The sequence below is a fragment of the Hibiscus syriacus genome, unplaced genomic scaffold (assembly GCF_006381635.1).
Source record: "Hibiscus syriacus cultivar Baekdansim isolate YM2019G1 unplaced genomic scaffold, ASM638163v2 tig00110893_pilon, whole genome shotgun sequence".
In the NCBI taxonomy this organism is placed as follows: domain Eukaryota; kingdom Viridiplantae; phylum Streptophyta; class Magnoliopsida; order Malvales; family Malvaceae; genus Hibiscus; species Hibiscus syriacus.
This window is the reverse complement of record NW_024062901.1, coordinates 154877-174937: the sequence shown is the minus strand read 5'-3', so window position 1 is coordinate 174937 and position 20061 is coordinate 154877. Positions and strand designations below refer to the sequence as shown.

Here is a 20061-nt window from a genome sequence, read left to right as displayed (position 1 = left end):
CTATCAGCTCTTTTGTATCTTTCTTTTGCTGCCTTGTTGGATTCTCAGGATCCAAACAATCATCGAGAGAGAGAGAGAAAAGTGCATAATAACTGAAAAACACAAGGAGGAAAAAATCAAAAGCAAAGGCATAAATGAGAAGACCTGAGCAGTAAGAGTGTGTAGAAAGGCTCTACCATCTTTTGTCAACAATAACGTTGTAGTTGTATTTATTTATTTTTAAACATGTTTGATTTTATTCGTTTTAATTTTTAATATCTGTTTATTTTTTTTAAAGTGTGTGTTCGATTAACATTCACGATGTTCATTGGTAAACGTAATAAAAAACCAAATATTTAATTTTCAGTTTAATATATACTTTCATCGATATTTAAAATATAAATATAATGAATAAACTTATATACCAATCAATATTAAAAAAAACTTATTCGTAAACATAAACGAGACAAATATACCATTTTTTCGTGTTCAACAGTTTATTAAATGAACATAAATATTTAATTTACACTCATTTATTTTTCAACTGTTAGGGACAAAGGTTGAAATGGTCCGAATTTTCAGGCATCTTCTTGCTTGACTGAGAAACACAACGGCTGGAAGAAGAGGAAGTTAACTTTCACGGGTGGCTATTTTGGTATTCACCGTTAGTTTCGGTAGTTATTGAAGACAAAACTCGATTCTTCCATGAAAGCCAAAACTTACGAAGGTCAAGCAACTACCTTTTGAAAGAAAGCTAAAGCAGATTACGTTATTATCATCCAACTAAAACTGAAGATGATGCTTCATCTCCTTCCAAAATGCCCACTAATCATTTCATATTTTCTATTACTAGATTTTTGCATCAGAATGTGAACTTACAAGAACTGAAGTGGAAGAAGAAGAAGAGCAGGGAAACAAAATTTCACAACAACAACAAAAATGATGATTCCCTACTTGGTTCATCCCTTCGAGTTTTAGTGTTTTACCCCTAAGCATATCATTGCACGAAGACTATAAGGACCGGATTCCGGTTAGCAAATATATTTGTCGGATCTTCAACCTGTTTTAGAAAGCCGGGTCTTGAACATGAGAGAATGGACGGTAGCTAATCGATCAGCAGGTAGCCGAGACCGGTTTCTCTAGACTTGCCATGTATGTCATGTAGACATTCCACAAATACGAAAATGAATTGCTCACCAGCGGCTGTCAAAATGAATGCCATCAGGAATAAATGAACTCGAAGGTGCAGCGCGTAGGTGAAGGGTTGTCTTGTTCGAACATATTCGAATAGTTTCCGTGAGTTTGGGTTGTTAATTTGTTAATTAAATAAATGTTTTTGACGCGATAGCTTCTCCGTTTCTTTTAACGCCAAGTGTCTTTCTAATTCCACGTAACCAGTCAACCTTCAAAGTTTCGAAGCTCTTCTTGTAGGTTTGAGTCCAAAAAGCTGACCTTTGCAGTTACGTCCCTGGCAATTTTATTTAAAAATCACACAAAATTTTAAAAAAATTGCCAAATTAATATCGTTTCCTTAAATTTTATCAAAATAGCACACTTTTTAATAGAAAGAGATAGAGGCGCGTTTCGTGTAAAATATTTTACACAGGTGGCAAAAAGGCGGCGGGACAGCTGAAAAGCGCGTCTCATGGGACGAGCTTTTCCCCAAATTTATCTAAATCATATTTAATAAAATACACCTTAAAAAAATTAAAAATAAAAAAAAATGTTCTTATAATATAATTTAGCACATATTAGTTTCACAAGATAAAAAGTCTAAGAGTGTTAGTTTATATAAACATGGTGGAGTGCTTAACTTATATTTGCTAATAATGTGAGATAAAAATTAAAATAAGTTATTCTATCTTTTTTATGTAATATTTATTTTATTTATTTTTACTTAATACTTTAAGATAGAGTTTTTATTTTTACTATTTAAATATAAACTAGAGTTTATAGCTATTAAAAATAAATATTTTTATATGTTAAAATATTAAAATATTTATTTTTTATTTTTTCTATGATTGATCGATGTAAACATCAACAACTCTGAATTATAACAATTCTTCCCAACAAACTGAATTCTATAGAAAAATACATAGAAAAAAATCTAAAATACATAGATTAAGTAAACTTAAAAGATAACATCAGTTCATTAACTACTTAGGTAAGTTTGTTCATGAAATTTAGTAAATACCATAAATAAACATTTATTTATTCTTTAATATGAACATGTAAAATATAAATCCAATGTCATCTTATTTTTTTTATTTGGACAAATTTTCATTGTTTTATGTAGTTGAGGAATAATGGGAACAAAAATGAATGGTTCTAATGAGATTGGCATACAAATGAAAACACACATAGAGAAAAATAAAAATGAACTATGTCTGAATGACATGTTTTAGTTGTCTAGCATGTCCATTAATATTAGCTTTGTATTTATTAAAAGTTTAAATATAAAGTACAAAATATGAATTGTTCTTTAGACATATATGTTGATAGTTTGGTTGAGTGATCTACAGGTTGGGGAGAGAAACTGATATAATTTAGAGTTGTTGATGTTTACATCGATCGATCATAAAAGAATAATAAAAATAAATATTTATTTTTCACATATAAAAAATATTTAATTTTAATTAATATAAACTCTAATTTATATTTAAATAGTAAAAATAAAAAACTCTAACTTAATATATTAAATAAAAATAAATAAAATAAAGATTACATGAGAAAAATGTAAGAGAACTCATTTTAACTTTTGTCTCACATTGTTACCAAATATAGTTTAAACACTTCACCATGCCTATATTAACTTTTCCTCCGCCGCTTGAATCTCTACACAAGACGGTCCTTCCTCATCGATCAGTCGAGTTTGTGTCATTACCAATATGATGGGGCCAACGATATGATGGTGCCAATGATATCCCATCTCATGCCAAACTTGTTTCGAAGGAACGCAATCTCTAATCACAAATACATTACTTGTTGGGCATTGCAAACAAAATGTTCTATCTGTGATGGATAAAACCTTTGAAACTGATAATCAAAATCTTGAGAAATCATCCATGTAAATTAACATATATTCACCAATAGATGGAGTTCCATGCATCACATTAAGACTAAGCATTTCCAAGAAAATTCTTCCAAATTTACAAGGAAACAGAGAGAGGTAAGCGAAAATAAGCAACAAAACACAGAGAAGCAAAAGGTAAACATGAAAAATGGAAGCTTCACCACATTAATTATAATCCAAATCAAGCAACAAGCATCAAGTCCATGCAGATTCGATCGACACCCATGATAGAACATGACACGGCAATTACAACATGAAAATCGTCGTTCAACCTTACACGCTTGTGAAAGAGATTTTAAGTAGTTAAATCATACATCATAACCAAGGTAACAAGATAGATGCTTGCTACAAGCCGTCTCAACTTCCACAGTTCGTTATTGAGTTCGGTGTGCTACTTTTTAAGATGAGGAAAACATGTGTATAGATCAGATTTAGGATGCTTTGCCTCGGCATGCTCCCGGCACTTCACTTCTGATGTAGTACAGATGAATGTTTGCATGCAAACCTTGCACTGTATTCAGCCACCACAACCGACCAAATATGATATCATAGAGCAACCGAAGAGAAGGCCAACAAAAAAGCAGTTCTGTCAATGAACTAAATAAAACGTGCCCGACTCAATTTAATAATATCAAACTAAAGATGGGGTCACTGAATGAAAAATCAAAAATAAGAAAGATTATTTGAAAGCTACAAATTTGCTTGACTTTCATGCAATCAAAGAACAACTACTGCCAAACCAGAAACAAAACAAGAGTTTGGCAGTGGAATAAAGAACGTGAATTGCAGTGTTCTGCAATTTTCACTATCTATTCAAGGAATTGTCATCACAGTTAAGAAATGGTTGTTGAGCAGGTCCAAAGCTTAAATACAAAGATACTAGAATTTAGTAACGAGATTCCATCACCATGCACCACATAAACCGAACAATAACAGACCATTTTGAGATACAAGTATTCAGATTTATACACAGTTTTAGGCATCAATAATCTTTTCTAGCAATGTTTTTCAGGAACATAACACAATCATACAGATTCTTATCATAAAAATAGACAATTTGCAATAAGCTCATGCAAGATAAGCTAAACTCAAGTGTTGATTCCTCGGTGTTTCCGAAAAGAAGAAAATGGCGCAAAATGTAACAACAGTGAAACATTAAGAGGTGATATTCACAAGTATAATTTCAAGCAAGGCATCCACCAGGCAATAAATTCCAGCAGCTTGACAATTTAATCTAAGAATCTGTAAAGCAAAAACTAATTTCAACTACAGATACAAGAACCAACAAGAAACGGATATTAACCCAGGAAAAAAAGTTCAAGCTTCAACGAAATTTGGTAAAGAAACCTGCCAACACAGCGAAAACAAATTCAACCCAGTTTCTGAATATTGGTCTAGATGTACAAGGAAACAATAAATAAATAAATTATTGGGAAAAAATAACAGATCAAGCAAAAAATAGTGCTAAATCCCTAACAAATAGACTACCTGGATGGTCATGGCCTTCTTATTAGAGTCAAGCTGGCTACCTATCGAAACAAAAGTAAAACAAAGAAAAGCTTACGATGAACAAAAGATCTAATCAGAAGAAAGTTCTTTTGTTTAAAAGGAAAAGGAAAGACGAAAACGATATAGATAAGAGGTGGAAAGGCAGAAAGATTGTAAAACCTTTGGCGGCGGCCTTTTGCTTTTCCAAGTTCTTCTCACGAGCCATCTTGGATTTTTGGGCATTTCCTCCTCCCATGGCGGATTGATAAAGATCGGTGAAAACAGTTTCTGATCGAATGGGATTACGAAGGGTTTGAAGAACTTGGAAAAGAGATGAGTTCCTTTTTACAAGGCAAGGATGACTATGAAATATAATAGAGCACAATGCGAACAAATTGGGTAAATTACACTAAAGATCCTTAACTATGATCAAATAATTGTATTACTCATTAAAGTTTCAAAGGTTACAGAAATTATGAATTATAATAAAATAATCAATAAATGTATTGAATTGTTACAAAATTTGATTTTTTTTGTTGATCTTGCTTTTCACCGAAGTAGCCATCTAAATAAGACCCAATAAGATATCAAAATTCACAAAATAAAATTCAATTTTTATCACTTTTATCCAATTTTTAGGGTAAACAACATTGATGGTCCCTTTTGTTTTTGGTCTATTCAATTTCGGTCACTAACTTTCAAAATTTAACATTTTGATTACTTACATAATTGATTCAATACAATACGATCTCTGAAACGTTAACTCCCATGACCCCGATAACAGAAGTTTAACTTGGTACTAAAAAGTTATTAAATCCATCTTTTGCACTTATTTGTACATATACATATTAGGACTAAAAACCTTAACACTCATTTATTTTTGGGTGTTAGAATTTTTAATCCCAAAAGATATTACAATGTATTAGGGGTTTTAATCCCAAAAGGTATTCTATATATAATATCAAGTCAAACTTGGCTTACTGGATCAAAAACTAACAAACCTGAAACATAAGGGACCACCAATGTTGTTTACGCTTTTTTTACTAGTTTCGGCAGATTCCTTAACCAAACCAACCAATTCACGAGTCAACCAGTTGGACTGCTCAATCCGGGTCTTTTTTTCAACCATGGTTTGTGGTAAAAAGAAGTTGAAAATGGTCGTGAATTCATAAAGAATTGTCCTTGCCAAAACAAAAGTTTACATGATAATTAGCACAAAACACTCTTAATCTGTATATTCTTACAACTGCATCGACTAGTCATATTGGTCTCGGTCTCTAATCCACTTTGTAGCAACCCATTTCTCCCCTTTGATCACTGGACAGCTTCCATGAAGAGATGTCTGCAAATAATGTTCCCAAACAGAGAAAACATCAGCGATACCCCAATGGAACATTCCTATAGACTGTTAACACAGACATCAGATTCGATGAATTAAGTTTGATTTGAAAATATTGAAAATTACCGGATCTATCGTGCCATTCACAAAGAGTGAATAGAATAAAAGTCCATCCCCTCTTCGTGGCTTTATTTTTAGGCCGACACACTGTCTGTAGTCGTAACCTTTGATTCTCCTGTCATTCTGCAACCAAAATAATGGGGTCAGTACCAAAACCTGGCAACAATATTTACTATTGACGAAACGTGGGAGAGAGGAAGCAAATTAGTATTCCCGAATTTACCTCAAAAGGGAACATTGTTTCTCCACCTTCTTCTACATCAGATAAATACAACAAGAACGATGCAACCTGCAAGAGACAGTTCAACATCAACTACGCACAATGTATTAGTTCTTTGGAATCAGTATTTGCACGATGGTTTGGCAAAAGTTATAGAAGACACAATGTCGGAAAGAATATATGTTCTTGGAAAACTAAAACCAGACTAGAAGAATCCACAATGAACCAGCTGCAACTATGAAGCACCAAAAGAATAATCTATAAATAAAAAAAATTCTGCATCGTGCCACGAATGAAGAACTAAAAATGCTAACTACATAGAACCCAGAAAAAAACCAATTATTCTATAAGAAAAAGATTTTATAATACATCTATTATAAAGAAACACAGAACTTAGGTCTTTCCCAAAAAAGCATAGAACTTAAAAGTCATATACTCGTATATGAAAACAAAACTAACTGGAATCTACATCCAACCATACTTACAGGCAGATAGAACAATAATTATTTCAGTTTGCCACAAATTGCACATAAAAATATCCAGAAACTAAGATTAAACAGGCATGTAATGATGAGGTTCACGTGTAAAACCATACTCTTTGGCTTGACTGCAGACCATATTCAGATGGATTGAACGAATCATAATGAGAATCATACTTCTGCCCAATCTCATACCTCAAAATATTAAATGCCTGCAATACAAGAATGTCAACCTAGAGCAGTTCAAAAACAAACAATAGGAAAAAATTTCCCAATTCAAAATTTCAACACAAACTGGGAATGTACCAAGAAAATAATTGCAGGGTATTGGTTTATCATTAGACACTACAAGATTCACAAGTTAGTGAAATCAGTTCAAATCAAAAAAAGTATACTGTAGCCATATCAATAACATGATTTCCAACATCCAGACACATTTAAATCAATAAAACCATTAAAGTTTTTTTTAAATGTGGACAATGCATTTACCTATATCCCTGTGGGTGATATGGTAGTAAAAGAGTGTTTTCCAATCCACCCTTTCTAGAGACGGACCTCTTAAACAACTTAACTATGATATATGATTCTAATAATCTTTCTAGGGACAGTTCAATTAACATGGCCGTCAGCTACAAGTATGTAACTTCAAACAATTTAAATCATTTCAAACAATTTAAATCTTTTCAGCATGATATGGTAACTCTTGCCACAGATGCCATAATACATTTAAGGAAGTACATATCCGAAATTTCAAACAAAAACAGATCAGAATTGTGGAGACTATTTAGGATTGAAGAGCAGATTTGGATACAAAAGTCAAGAGTGAAATGGATAAAAGATGGTGATCGTAATACAAAATTTTTTCACTCTTGTGCCCCAATTAGGAGGAGGTTGAATTCATTGAATGCTCTCAAGGTTAAAGCTGAAATTATTTATGATCCGATCCTAATCAAAGCGAGTGTCCGGGATAAATTTTTTGAAGCTTATAATTCAAACTCTACTTTGGAAGTGGAAGATATGAACCTGAATTTTACAAGAATCGCTTTAGAGCAAAGCATCACTTTAGAGAAGAGGTTTACGGAAGAAGTATGGGAGGCTTTGAATTCGTGTGATAGTAACAAAGCGCCAGGACCGGATGGGCTGAATATGGGATTTTTCAAAAGGTTTTGGTCCACATTGAAAGACGATATCATGGAATTTTTCATAAATTCTATTTGGGAAAAAATTGGGAGCATGGTATTAATCACACTTTCATAACCCTCATCCCAAAAGGTTCTAATATTGGTGGTTTAGATGATTTTAGACCTATTAGTTTAGTAGGTGGAATGTATAAGATCCTTTCGAAATGTCTTTCGAGAAGGTTGAGGAGTTGCATGGATGATGTTATTAGTGATTCACAATTTGCCTTCGTTCCCGGTCGACAAATCTTGGACTGCTCATTTATAGCTAATGAAGGAATAGATTTTTGGAGAAAGAAAGGTTTGAAGGGATGCGTATTTAAGGTTGATTTTCGGAAGGCTTATGATACGGTGGATTGGGATATTCTTTTTAAAGTAATGGATAAAATGGGTTTTGGAGAAAAATGGTGCAGTTGGATAAGAAGATGTGTGACTACAGCCTCGGTGTCAGTTTTGGTTAATGGTGTGCCTACAGAGGAATTTCCAATGACTAGAGGACTTAGACAGGGCTGCTCCCTTTCCCCATTGTTGTTTAATTTAATAGCAGAGCTTCTTAATCTAATTCTCCATAAGGCTGTCTCTTTGGGGCTGTTCAGTGGTTTGGTTGTAGGTAAAGAGAACGGTTTTATGTTATCTCATCTTCAATTTGCAGACGACCTAATAATTTTCTGCAATGCATCCAAGACGCAAATTTTAAACATAAAGAGAGTACTAAGAGTTTTTGAAGTTATGTCCGGTTTACAACTTAATCTCAGCAAAAGCAAGTTATTTGGAATCAACATTGGTGAGGAAGATATCAAGGAGTGGGCAGGTGATCTTGGGTGTGCAATGGGTACTTTCCCGTCTGATTATTTAGGTCTGCCACTTGGAGCAAACAGAAATCCTGCTGCTTTGTGGGATCCGGTAGTTCAGAAATTTTTTAATAAGTTGTCCGGTTGGAAGGCAAGAACACTCTCTTTGGCAGGAAGATTGGTAATGTTGAAGTCGGTATTGTGCTCTCTTCCTACTTACTTTCTGTCTATGTTTAAAATTCCAGAAGCAGTGAATTCGAGGTTAAACTCAATCATGGCTAATTTTTTATGGGGAGGTGTTGTAGAGTCTAAGAAAATACACTGGGTAAACTGGTCTACAGTGTGTAAACCTAAAGGCTGTGGTGGTCTGGGTGTGTTGAACATTAATTTTATGAATAGGGCGTTATTAGAGAAATGGTTTTGGAAGTTTGCTAATGGTAGAGATTCATTTTGGAAGAAGATGATTTGTGCCAAATACAATCTGAACAATAATCTGATTTTTTTCAATAGCAAATTACCAAATAATGCTTCTTGGTTGTGGAAATCTGTAGTTAATAATCATTATAAAGATGATCAGTTTGGTGAGAAGGTTCGAAGCATGTTTCAAATTAAAGTGGGTAATGGGATGAGCATCAGGTTTTGGCTCGATATTTGGGCTTTAGATCATCCTTTGAAGACTGCTTTTCCGAGAATTTTTGCTCTTTCTTTGAATCAGTTAGGGACATTAAGTGAGTTTGGTGAGTTCAAATCTTCAGGGTGGACTTGGTATGTGCAATTGAGAAGAAATCTGTGTGATTGGGAGAAAGAACAATTTTCAAATTTTCTAACCATCATTCATAATTATAGTCCATTCCAAAACTCCAAAGATGGTTTGATTTGGGGAGGGCACGGGGAAGGTATTTTTTCTGTCAACTCTTGTTTGAAGACCTGTTTTCTTGAATCGACAGAAGACAAATTTTGGGAAAATTGTATTTGGAGGGGGCTGGTCCCTCCAAAAGTAGAAACTTTTATATGGCAATTAGCGCATCAAAAATTGGAGGTAAAGTTGGAATTACAGAAAAGAGGGGTTTCTGGGATTAATGATATTTCTTGACCTATGTGCAAAAAAGAGTTTGAAGTCACTCATCTTTTTTTCTCCTGTTCGGTTGCATGGTCCCTCTGGAATAAGTTTCTGAAATTTTGGAAACTTCGTTCGGTTCTTCATATTAATGCCCAAGGATTTCTACTTGCTTGGCATGATATGGTGCCTGCTTTTTCTATTTGGTCCTTAATTCCGGGAGTAGTGCTTTGGACTATTTGGAAATTCAGAAACGAAGTGGTGAATGATCCACCTATTGCAGATTCTTGCTTTTCTACTACTAATTCGGTACACAAAGTTATCCCCTGGATCACCTCTCCTAAGGGTTATTTAAAATTGAATGTGGATGCGGCAGTTTGCAAGGATTGGCGCAAGAGTGGTGTAGGTGGCTTATTAAGAGATGAGTTTGGCGATATCAAGGGTTCTTTCAAGGAAACAGCTGGTCCAGGCCCTCCTACTTTGTTGGAACTTATAGCCATCAAAAGGGGTCTAATTATCATTGATTTTATTCTTCAGAGTTTTAAGTCTCGGTGGATTGTTGAATCTGACAGCAAATTTGCAGTGGATTGGGCTAAGAACTTGGACAATTGTACTGCAGGTTTTCGCGATTTAGTCAAAGAAATTGTTGATATGATAAAGGTTTTCCAGGGTGCTATCAGATGGGTGGACAGAACTGCTAATATTGAAGTAGATACCTTAGCTAAGGCTGGTATTGGGTAGTTTTCTTTTGTTTGTTGGGTTTTGACGTTTTTTTTCCCTTAATGTTAGATGTGTTATTTGGTGTGTTTCGGGTTGTTTTTGTAAGGGGACTGTTTGTTTTAAACATTATGTAATCTTTCAGTTATGAATGAAATTTGAGGCACTCTTTTCCTCCTTCCGCTGATTAAGGAAAATTGATCGGTGTTCCTTTAATCATGAAGGGGGGTTTTAACGAGGCCTCCACCTCCTATAAAAAAAACAATTGCTTTGGTCGGGATGATTACAAAGTTATGATTAAACTGTCTTTGAAAGTTTCTTCAGAGAATGTTTGGACGGCGTTCGTTGATCACCTCAGTAAACGAGTGTCTCGACGAGAGTTAAGGGAGTTGTTTTCATCTCACGGTCCGGTAGTCAGAGTGTTCATTCCCAGAGAACAAGGATCCGAAATACAAATTCTTTACTTTTGCTTTTGTGCATTTTGGCAATGAGGAAAGTCTAAAAAGGGCGATAGCCAAACTGAATGGTTCGATGATTGATGGTTGGAGGATTTCAGTGGGTACTGCAAGATACAAGGATGCTAGGGTGAGGTCAGTCGGGAACAATACTTCCATGATGTTGCCTTCAAGGTCGAACACAGAAGATCATTCAAGGTCCAAAGAGAAAGGTGTTATTAACAGGAGTGTAAGAGATACAAGATCTTACAAGGAGGCCTTACTGTCTGATAGATTGAAGAGCAATGCATCGGACCATAGGGATCGGTCGATCGATGGTTTCAACAGGAGGAAAGGTATAAAAAATAGTTGGGAAATGCATATTCCGTCAGAGAGCTCCAGTTGGGTGAAGAGATCATTAACGGGGATCATCAAACATTCTTTTGAGTTCGAATTAGTCCGAAGGCCTTAGTTAATGAAGGTTTTGATGTCCAGATTTCCAGATGGGGTTATGTCTGGAATTCTTGTGTTATTATATTTAGTCGACGGAAGAAATGATGGATGCTGGCTAGAGAAAAAGGATGAGTTATTTTTCTGGTTTGATAGATTGGCACTTTTATTGAACGATGATGGTGTTCCAATGGCTTTTTGCCTCGTACATCTGTTTGGGGTTCCATTGTTATGTTGGCAAAATTCTTTTTTGGAACGGGTGTAGGAAAGTGGGATTGGTGGAAGAGATTCATGAAGATACAGTCAACAGAACAGACCTATCGATGGTGAAGATTTGGTTAGGGTGGCCAGCCTTATGATGTCCCTGAGGAGATAACTATTGGATCCTATGGAAGGTCGTTCAAAGTCAGATTAAGCTGGGTTCGGTGCTTGAGTATTCTCAGTTTCCTTTAACAAGTCGCCGGTGGGAGGCTCCGATGAGAGAAAAGTTGGAGAGAAACTTTCTGGAGACAGTCTGTCAGATAGCATGGAAAGTGCTGAACGTTCAGAAGAAACAGCAACAAAAGGTAGATATTTGGTTTGACCAAGGAACAACACGGGTTTGTTTGGAGTTGGTGAGGAATTTCAACTCCCAACGATTAACAAAGTTGGGAAAGGCATTAATGGTGTGAAGTCAGCGAATTATGGTGAAATACGCGGTTTGGGATGCAGATTTTCAAATTTTTCGGCTGGGTCTGTAGCCCAATCATCAGATAATGGGCCACTTGGTTCTCCACCTCTTAAATTATTCCAGCTGGGCCTCTTGTTAAGCTGGATAAATTTGGGAAAATGGACCAGAAGCATTTCTGGTTGAATCTGCAACTTAGAGGAAGATAACAATGGAGGTCTGCCACTTCTGGTTTGAGAAAGTTTCTAGAGGATTGGAATCAAATTTAGAGGAAAAGCCGATTGACTACATTCTATGTTCTGGAAGTAAGATTCCAGGGGAAAACGCTTGAGCGATCCAACTCTCCATTGTCTAAAGAGTGAACCGTTGGAAAAGAGAAGAAGTATTAGCTTCAAAAGGGTCTATAAGAGATCCAGGGAGAGAAGACATTGGTTAGAGAAAGATGAAATTGTTGTTCCTCGAGAGAGGAATCTCTAGAGAGCCCAAATGGGAAGATTGTGGATACTAATTCCTTTTGCTGGTCAGTGCAGTTGCAGAACCTAATTGGAAGGCTGTATGGGCTTACTTTGGAAAGGCATGTTGTTGATAACAGTTTTGGAAAGTATGGGTGAAGGGTGGCACTTACAAGGAGATAGTTATTCTTTCAACTCTAAGTCTTCTAATAGAAGAGCCAAAAGATTGTTGACCAGACTTGCTTTGGACCAAGTTAGCATTGAAACAGTTTCTTCTTCAGATTTTGCTGTTCTTTTGGAGGAAGCTCTAGCTACTTGGGAAATTAGTAATAGATTGGGTGTGTCTTTCAAGGGTGGGAAATCAGCCTTTTGGAGAAAATAATAAAGTTGGAGGAGGAGTTGAGGCTGGTCTGATTTTCGGTGCTTATTGGGTTTTCTATTACTTATTGGAATCATGATGAAGTTTCAATTAGCCATTATTACGTGGAACGTTAGGGGCTTGGGAAGGAAGGAAAAACAGAGCTGTTCAAAATCTAGTTTTAAAGAGACGTCCTATTTTTCTTCTATTGCAAGAAACTAAAGTGGAGAAGGTTCAGAGACAATTTTTAAGGAGAAGTGGTTGATACTCTTCAAGGCTTTGCAGAATCTCCAGCAGTGGGTTCTGCTGGAGGGCTATTGAGTTGCTGGGATGAGTGCTCTTTTGAAGTTGACAATCTTATTATAAACAGGAGGTTTATTGCAGTTTTGGAAAGTTTCGAACTTCACAGTTTAGGTGTGGTTTATAATTAATGTTATGGGCCTAGTATTGAAGAAGAAAAAAGCAAGCTTCTTTGAAGAGTTAGCTGTTTTTATTTGTGGACTGAATATCCCTTTATGTGTGGGGTGATTTAATGTGCATCTCTCTGAAGAGGAAAAGGTGGGGAGAGCTCCAAACAGAAGTTCAATAAGGATTTTCAGACAGTTTCTGCAACAAACAGGGTTAATCGATTTACCTTTACATGGGGGCAGATTCACTGGTGTAACAACCAGGATTTACCCACCTATGTTAGACTGGACAGGTTCCTCGTTGATGTTCATTTCCTAGAAGCATTTCCTGATGTTACACAATACTTGCTGCCAAGGTCAGTGTCAGATCATAATGCTGTTTTTCTGGAGAATGAGGGGGTCAGTTGGGGAAGAAACCCTTCAAACTCTTTAATTATTTGATGGAAGAGGACGGTTTCCAGAACTTAGTAGAGTCTACTGTTAAAGAATGCAAGTCTGATCAGAGGAAGCAGGAATTCTATCTATCCTGAAATCTACTAAACTGTCGATCAAACAATGGGTGGGGAAGAGAGACCATTTTCCTTCTGTAGAGATTACAGATTTAGAAAAGAGGATTCATTTGGAAGAGGTAAACCAGCAGCAGAGGCAAGGTACATATGGTTGGGACAGAGGATCAGATTTGAACATATGAGATCAGAATTATGGAGGTTGTATAAGATTGAAGAACAGATATGGTTTCAAAAGTCGAGAGCTAGATGGGTGGAAGAAGGGGACCGCAATACAAGATTTTTTCATACTTGTGCGTTGATTAGGAGAAAGAGAATTCCATGTATGCTTTGAATGTCAATGGAGGGATAACCCAAGATCCATCTGTCATCAAAGCTTGTGTCAAAGACCATTTTTTTGGAATTTACAACTCTAGTTCTACTTTGGAAGTAGAAGATATGAAGATGAATTTTTCAAAAATTTCAGTGGAGCAAAGTAATATTGGAAAAAGAATTCACGGAGGAAGAAATATGGGAGACTCTACAATCATGTGATAGCAACAAAGCTCCCGGCCCGGATGGTTTTAATATGTGATAGCAACAAAGCTCCCGGCCCCGGATGGTTTAATATGGGCTTCTTCAAGAAATTTTGGGTTATTCTTAAGGTTGATATCTGAAATTCTTTCATAACTTTTATTTAGGGAAAGATTGGGAACTGGAGTAAATCATACTTTCATTACTTATCCCCAAGGTGGCCAATATTGGTGGATTAGATGACTATAGACCTATAAGCCTTGTAGGAGGTTTGTACAAGATCCTCTCAAAATGTCTTCGAGGAGATTAAGGAATTGCATTTCCGAGTAATAAGCCCTATGCAGTTTGCTTTCATTCCAGGTCGTCAAATTCTGGATTGTTCTCTTATAGCCAATGAGGGGATTGATTTCTGGAGGAAAAAGGGACTTAAAGGTTGTGTGTTTAAAGTGGATTTAGAAGGGCTTACGACACTGTGGATGGTCTATTCTTTTTAAGGTTATGGAGAAAATGGGTTTCGGTTCTAAATGGAGAAGTTGGATAAAACAATGTGTTACTACTGCTTCTATTTCAGTATTGATAATGGGGTACCTTCTCAGGAATTTCCTATGGCTAGGGGTCTCCGCCAGGGCTGTTCTCTTTCGCCCTTGCTTTTAACTTAGTTGGGGAACTCCTAAATGTTTTGCTCTTAAAGGCTGTCTCTGATGGACTGTTTTCTGGTCTGCATATTGGGAGGAATGAGACTGCTTTCAACTTATCTCATCTGCAATTTGCAGACGACCTAATTATTTTCTGTGGGGCTTCGAAAATGGAAATTCAAATGTTAAAGGGTCTAAGAGTGTTTGAAGTTATGTCTGGTTGCAGTTGAATCTTAAGAAAAGCAAGCTATTTGGTGTTAATACGGCTACAGAGGAGGGAGGAGTGGGCGTCGTTATTGGCTGTGCAGTGGGGAAATTTCCTTCTGACTACCTAGGTTTGCTCTTGGTGCAACACGGAATTCAACCGCTCTGGGATCCAGTGTTTCAAAATTTAACAACAAACTAGCAGGTTGGAAAGCTGCCACCCTTTCCTTGGCAGGGAGATAGTTTTGATTAAATCGGTTCTCTGTTCTCTTCCTACTTACTACTTGTATATTCAAAATTCCATCATCCGTAACTTCTAAACTCAACTCAATCATGTCTAAGTTCTGGGGGGAGGAGGAGCGAGAAAAATAAGATTCATTGGGTTAGTTGGCTTAACGTGTGTAAGCCAAAGGAGGTGGTGGTTTAGGAGTGTTAAATATTAGCAATATGAACAGGGCACTATTGGGGAAATGGTCTTGGAGATTTGCAAATGACAAGGATGCTGTTTGGAGGAGAATGATCTGTTCAAAATACAATTGATCCTTTTCTTTATTGTTCAATCGCAAAATCCCAGCTCAAGCTTCTTGGATTTGGAGCTCGGGTGAATTCTTATTTTAAAGAAGACTCTTTGGTTGCTATTTTCGCAGCATGTTCAGACTAGAAGTTGGGAATGGTCAATTTATTCAGTTTGGCAGGACAAATGGGCAATGGACTGTCCTCTTAAGGTTTCTTTTCCGAGGTTGTTCGCAATTTCTACAAACCAGCTTGGAAAACTGATTGAATTTGGCGAGTTCAGCTCTTTGGGATGGATCTGGAATTTCAGTTGAGGAGAAGCTTAGCCGATTGGAATTTGAACAGTGGGCTAACCTGATGGCTATCATTTCTAATTTTTATCTGTCTAAAGAGGCAATCGATGGTCTGATTTGGAAAGGAAACGGAATTGGTGTCTATTCTGCTAATTCATGTGTGAAGACTTGTTCTTTGGCTCAGAAGGAGGATTATGTTTGGAAGAAATTTGTGTGGAAAGGTCTGGTGCCACAAGAGTTGAGGTATTCATGTGGCAGGTAGTTCTTCAAAAATGCCAGTGAGGTCAGAACTGGTTAAGAGAGGGGTTACGGGTATAACAGATCCTTCTTGTCCTTTATGTAATTTGGAGGTTGAATCTTCTTCTCACTTATTTTTCTCGTGTTCAGTTGTGTGGTCACTTTGGAACAAATTGTGCAGTATTGGAGTCTTTTGTGGTTTTTCATACAAATGCAGAAGTTTCTTCAAGCTTGGGAAGATCTTAATCCTAGGTCTGCCATTTGGAAGTTCATTCCTGCCGTTGTTATTTGGACTGTTTGGAAGGTAAGAAATCCGTTGTTATTTGGACTGTTTGGAAGGTAAGAAATGATATTGTTTTGATAGAGGGAAGTTTGACCATCTAATCTATTTTTCTTAGCAAGAGTACGACTTGCATCTTGGTTCTCAGCTAAGTTTGCAGATTCTGGTATTTCAATGGATTCTCTAATCGGGGACCCGTCTCTTGGGGATTCATGCTCCCTCTCAACAAATCGATGGTACTACAGTTCCTTGTCCCCCCCTCCTAAGGGCTTTGTAAAATTGAATGTGGATGCTGCTACAAATTCGGATTGGAACAGCAGTGGAGTTGCGGGTATTCTAAGAGATGAGGAAGGTCTTATTCTAGGATCTTTTAAGGAGGCCACGGGTCCAGGTCCACCTATTATGATGGAGCTAAGGGCTATTCAGAAGGGCTTAATTTTCTTTGATTCAGTGAAAGGAGGTATTAATGGTCGTTTATTGTTAGAATCAGACTGCAAATTGGCCGTGGATTGGGTTAAGAATGGAACTTTCTGCCCTCAGATTTTGTCAGTCTTGTAAGGACATAACTATCAGCTAAAAGAAGTTGAGGGTGTTATTAGATGGGTTGCTAGGGCAGCCAATATTGAGGCTGATGGGATGGCTAAATCTGCCATTGGCTAATTCCAGTGTATCTTAGGGGTATTTTATTTTGGGTTTTTTCAAATTGTTGTAAGGGGCTTCTTCTTGTTGTAATCTTAGGTATTATCATTAATGAAGTTTAAGGCACTCTTTTCCTCCTTCCTCTGATGAAGGAACTCATTATAAGTTCCTTAATCAAGAAGGGGGTTTTTAATGAGGCCTACAATTCCTATCAAAAAAAAAAAAATTTCTTCAAAGGTTCATTCACAATACTCCATGGTTCATTTCATACAGTTTCCTTAAATTTATATAATTCCCTTAATTTTGCAGCCAAATGAAATGGGAAGAATAAATGAAACTGGAGAAAGCAACCCACCAGAAGAGTGTCCGCCATGTCTATATTTGCTTAAACATTCTCAAATAATGTTGTAGATACTAACATAACAAACAATATGAGATAATAATAATAACAATAGTATTAGAAGAAAAGAAAATGTACCTCTCCATGGTTCTGTGGGATGCTCGTAACCTTTGCAATTTTTTTCTCAATTAAGTCCAAGGTCCCAGTTTCATCATCTGATGCACTGAGAAAAGTTCCCGAACTGTTTCCAAGGAAAATATAAATTAACATCACAAGCATCATCAAGAAAGGAAGCTACCAGCATTCAGTATTTCAAACAATTCACAAACACAAAGGCTATATCTGGTTTTGATGCAAATTTGAATCAATTAATAGGAGCATTGACTTATAACTTAACACTAAACTCGAAAGCAACAAGAAATTATAATAAAAAAAGAAATTATTGCATAAAAAGGGGAACCTTGTTCTAGTTCCTTTTGTGTTTTCTTCAGTTTCTCCCTTGCGCAAAGCCAAACCAGATGGTTTAAGGTTCACCTTTGCCATTTCAATCACACGTTCACATTGTTCCAAAGTTGCAAAGTTGGGAAAATAGTACGCTCGTGGCTTCCAACTTAAAACCTGCATTCAAAGAGAAGCAGACAGTTTTAACAATGCCGTCCATTGGGGCAGTTTAACATGTTCCTAGCATATCACAAGTCACAATCACTGAATTATGTAAAACATTTGCAGCTAAAATCCTTGTTCTGTGTCATTGCATCTCTTTAATATTAGAAATCTCATCTTTAGACCTTGGAAAACACGCCCAGACAAAACAATTGGTATAATCACTGGCATTAGATCTATTAATAGACCAAGTTGGATCAGGAAATGCAGAGTCCCAATATGGGAGCGACATTCCCAACCCAATTTGCTCCATTCACAATCCTCTGGATCTGAACCGTTGGCCTTGCTTAAGGGTTGTTGGTACAAATTGGATAAAATTTTAACTCCAATACAAGCAAACTTGAATGTTCTCATTCATGGATTCTCTAAACTACATAGTGAAAGCTTCATTCTAGATTTACCCAGACCTTTGGCACCAATATGACAATGACTAAACTCGTATAATAATTCAAGCCATCATTTAAAATTCAATGCACATAACCAGGAAAAGAAATGCTATAAACAAAAGATGAGAAAATGACCTGAAAGGGAATAGATTCAATCGAACTTTCCCCAGTTACTCCATTTGGCATCGGATCACGATACTCCTTCTCATGCACCACCTCCAGCATTCTCGGCTTGGGTCTAATGATCGGAGCATCCTGTAAAAAAACCCACTAATTAAACGCAAAACCCAAATTAGAAACACATCAAGTGAATGCAATTTACAAGTTACCTGAAAGAAAAAGGTGGGAACAAACAAGCCGGAGAGGAATGCGAGTGAGCACAAGAGAAGGGCAATTGGCAACCCTAGCTTTCTGTTTGAACTCTTCCACTTCCCTTTCATCAATAGATCTTTTTTTTTTTAATTTTTTCTTCAAAGTTCAAGTAATTCTTGTCTCGAAGATGATGGGTTTTTCTTTTCTTTTTTACCCAATTATGATTGGCTTTTTCTTTATTTTATTCTCTATACTATGCAGGTTTACTAGTCCTGGAGTGGACAAATGCGCCAAAGCCATCATAGACTTTGAAGGAGGCGATCCTCAAATGAAAAACACTAGGGTAAAATACTCTCCAAGTCACTCTATTATATATTTTGTAAATATGGGTCACTTTCCCTAAAAATTACGACCATATCACTCAATTTAGATATCATTACAAACAGATCACTCTTTTAAAAATAAAATAAACAGCTAATTAATATAATAACATTTTTTAGTCCCAAAAGTCACACTTTTTAATTCAAAACAATTTAATAAATTCAATCATTCATATTAAAAAATTACATCAATTTTAACCTTTTTTACATTATTATCAAACCAAGCGAGCTCATCTAATCATAACAATAATTGGATAACTGAATTCTTCTATAAAGAAACAAATTATTATTATATCATAAAAATAATAAAAATATGATATGATGTTATGTTTATTTATTAAATAAATGAATTTAAATAAAATTGGTGTCATCTATATTCATGATAAAACTTATTTCTAAATGCAATTAATTTACATACATATTTAGCAACTCATGAAGTTATCAACAACCAGTTTGTTTAGTGGGATGAGATACTAGATCCCTTAAGCAATGTCAAGGGTTCGAATCCTGGCGTTTGCGAATGGAGTAAAATGGGTTGGGACCTCGCCTTTGCAATACCCGATCTGGATTAGTCGGTCAATAAATCGAATACCAATGATTAATTAAAAAAATCGTTCCTATAGAAAAATATATTCATAAAAAAATAAAAAGCATAATTTGGAGACTTTAATTACATTTAATTCAACGAGACTCTGAGAGTCACGAATTATGATAATTTTCAAAATATATTATAATTATTTAATTACATCTAAATCTAAAATCATAGGGGTGACTAAACACATATTCATAAAAAAACATTTAAATCATGAGATTTAGTTATTGTTTTTTAATAATGAAAACCTATTATTTTGATAGTGACAGTTTTACCTTCTCAATGACTTTAGAGATATTTGGTTTTGTGCTTTTTAATTATACATAAACATATGTTTAAGGGTTGTAAGTAAATAAAAT

At 35.9% G+C, this 20061-nt stretch overlaps 2 protein-coding genes across 2 annotated transcripts; both read right to left on the bottom strand.

Moving 5' to 3' along the window:
• Window positions 1-3188: 3188 nt before the first annotated feature.
• LOC120145124 (uncharacterized protein At2g23090-like) lies at window positions 3189-4892 on the bottom strand. The gene is made up of 3 exons (XM_039159017.1): window positions 4721-4892; window positions 4541-4581; window positions 3189-3563 (listed from the first exon to the last, which is right to left on the bottom strand). The coding sequence occupies exons 1-3, from the start codon at window positions 4794-4796 to the stop codon at window positions 3444-3446; spliced, it is 237 nt and encodes a 78-aa protein (XP_039014948.1). The 5' UTR covers window positions 4797-4892; the 3' UTR covers window positions 3189-3443.
• Window positions 4893-5690: 798 nt separating this feature from the next.
• LOC120145123 (probable prolyl 4-hydroxylase 9) lies at window positions 5691-19006 on the bottom strand. Its single transcript, XM_039159016.1, has 8 exons — window positions 18748-19006; window positions 18554-18673; window positions 17830-17987; window positions 17508-17610; window positions 6815-6910; window positions 6223-6288; window positions 6006-6122; window positions 5691-5882 (listed from the first exon to the last, which is right to left on the bottom strand). The coding sequence occupies exons 1-8, from the start codon at window positions 18856-18858 to the stop codon at window positions 5796-5798; spliced, it is 858 nt and encodes a 285-aa protein (XP_039014947.1). The 5' UTR covers window positions 18859-19006; the 3' UTR covers window positions 5691-5795.
• Window positions 19007-20061: the final 1055 nt, after the last annotated feature.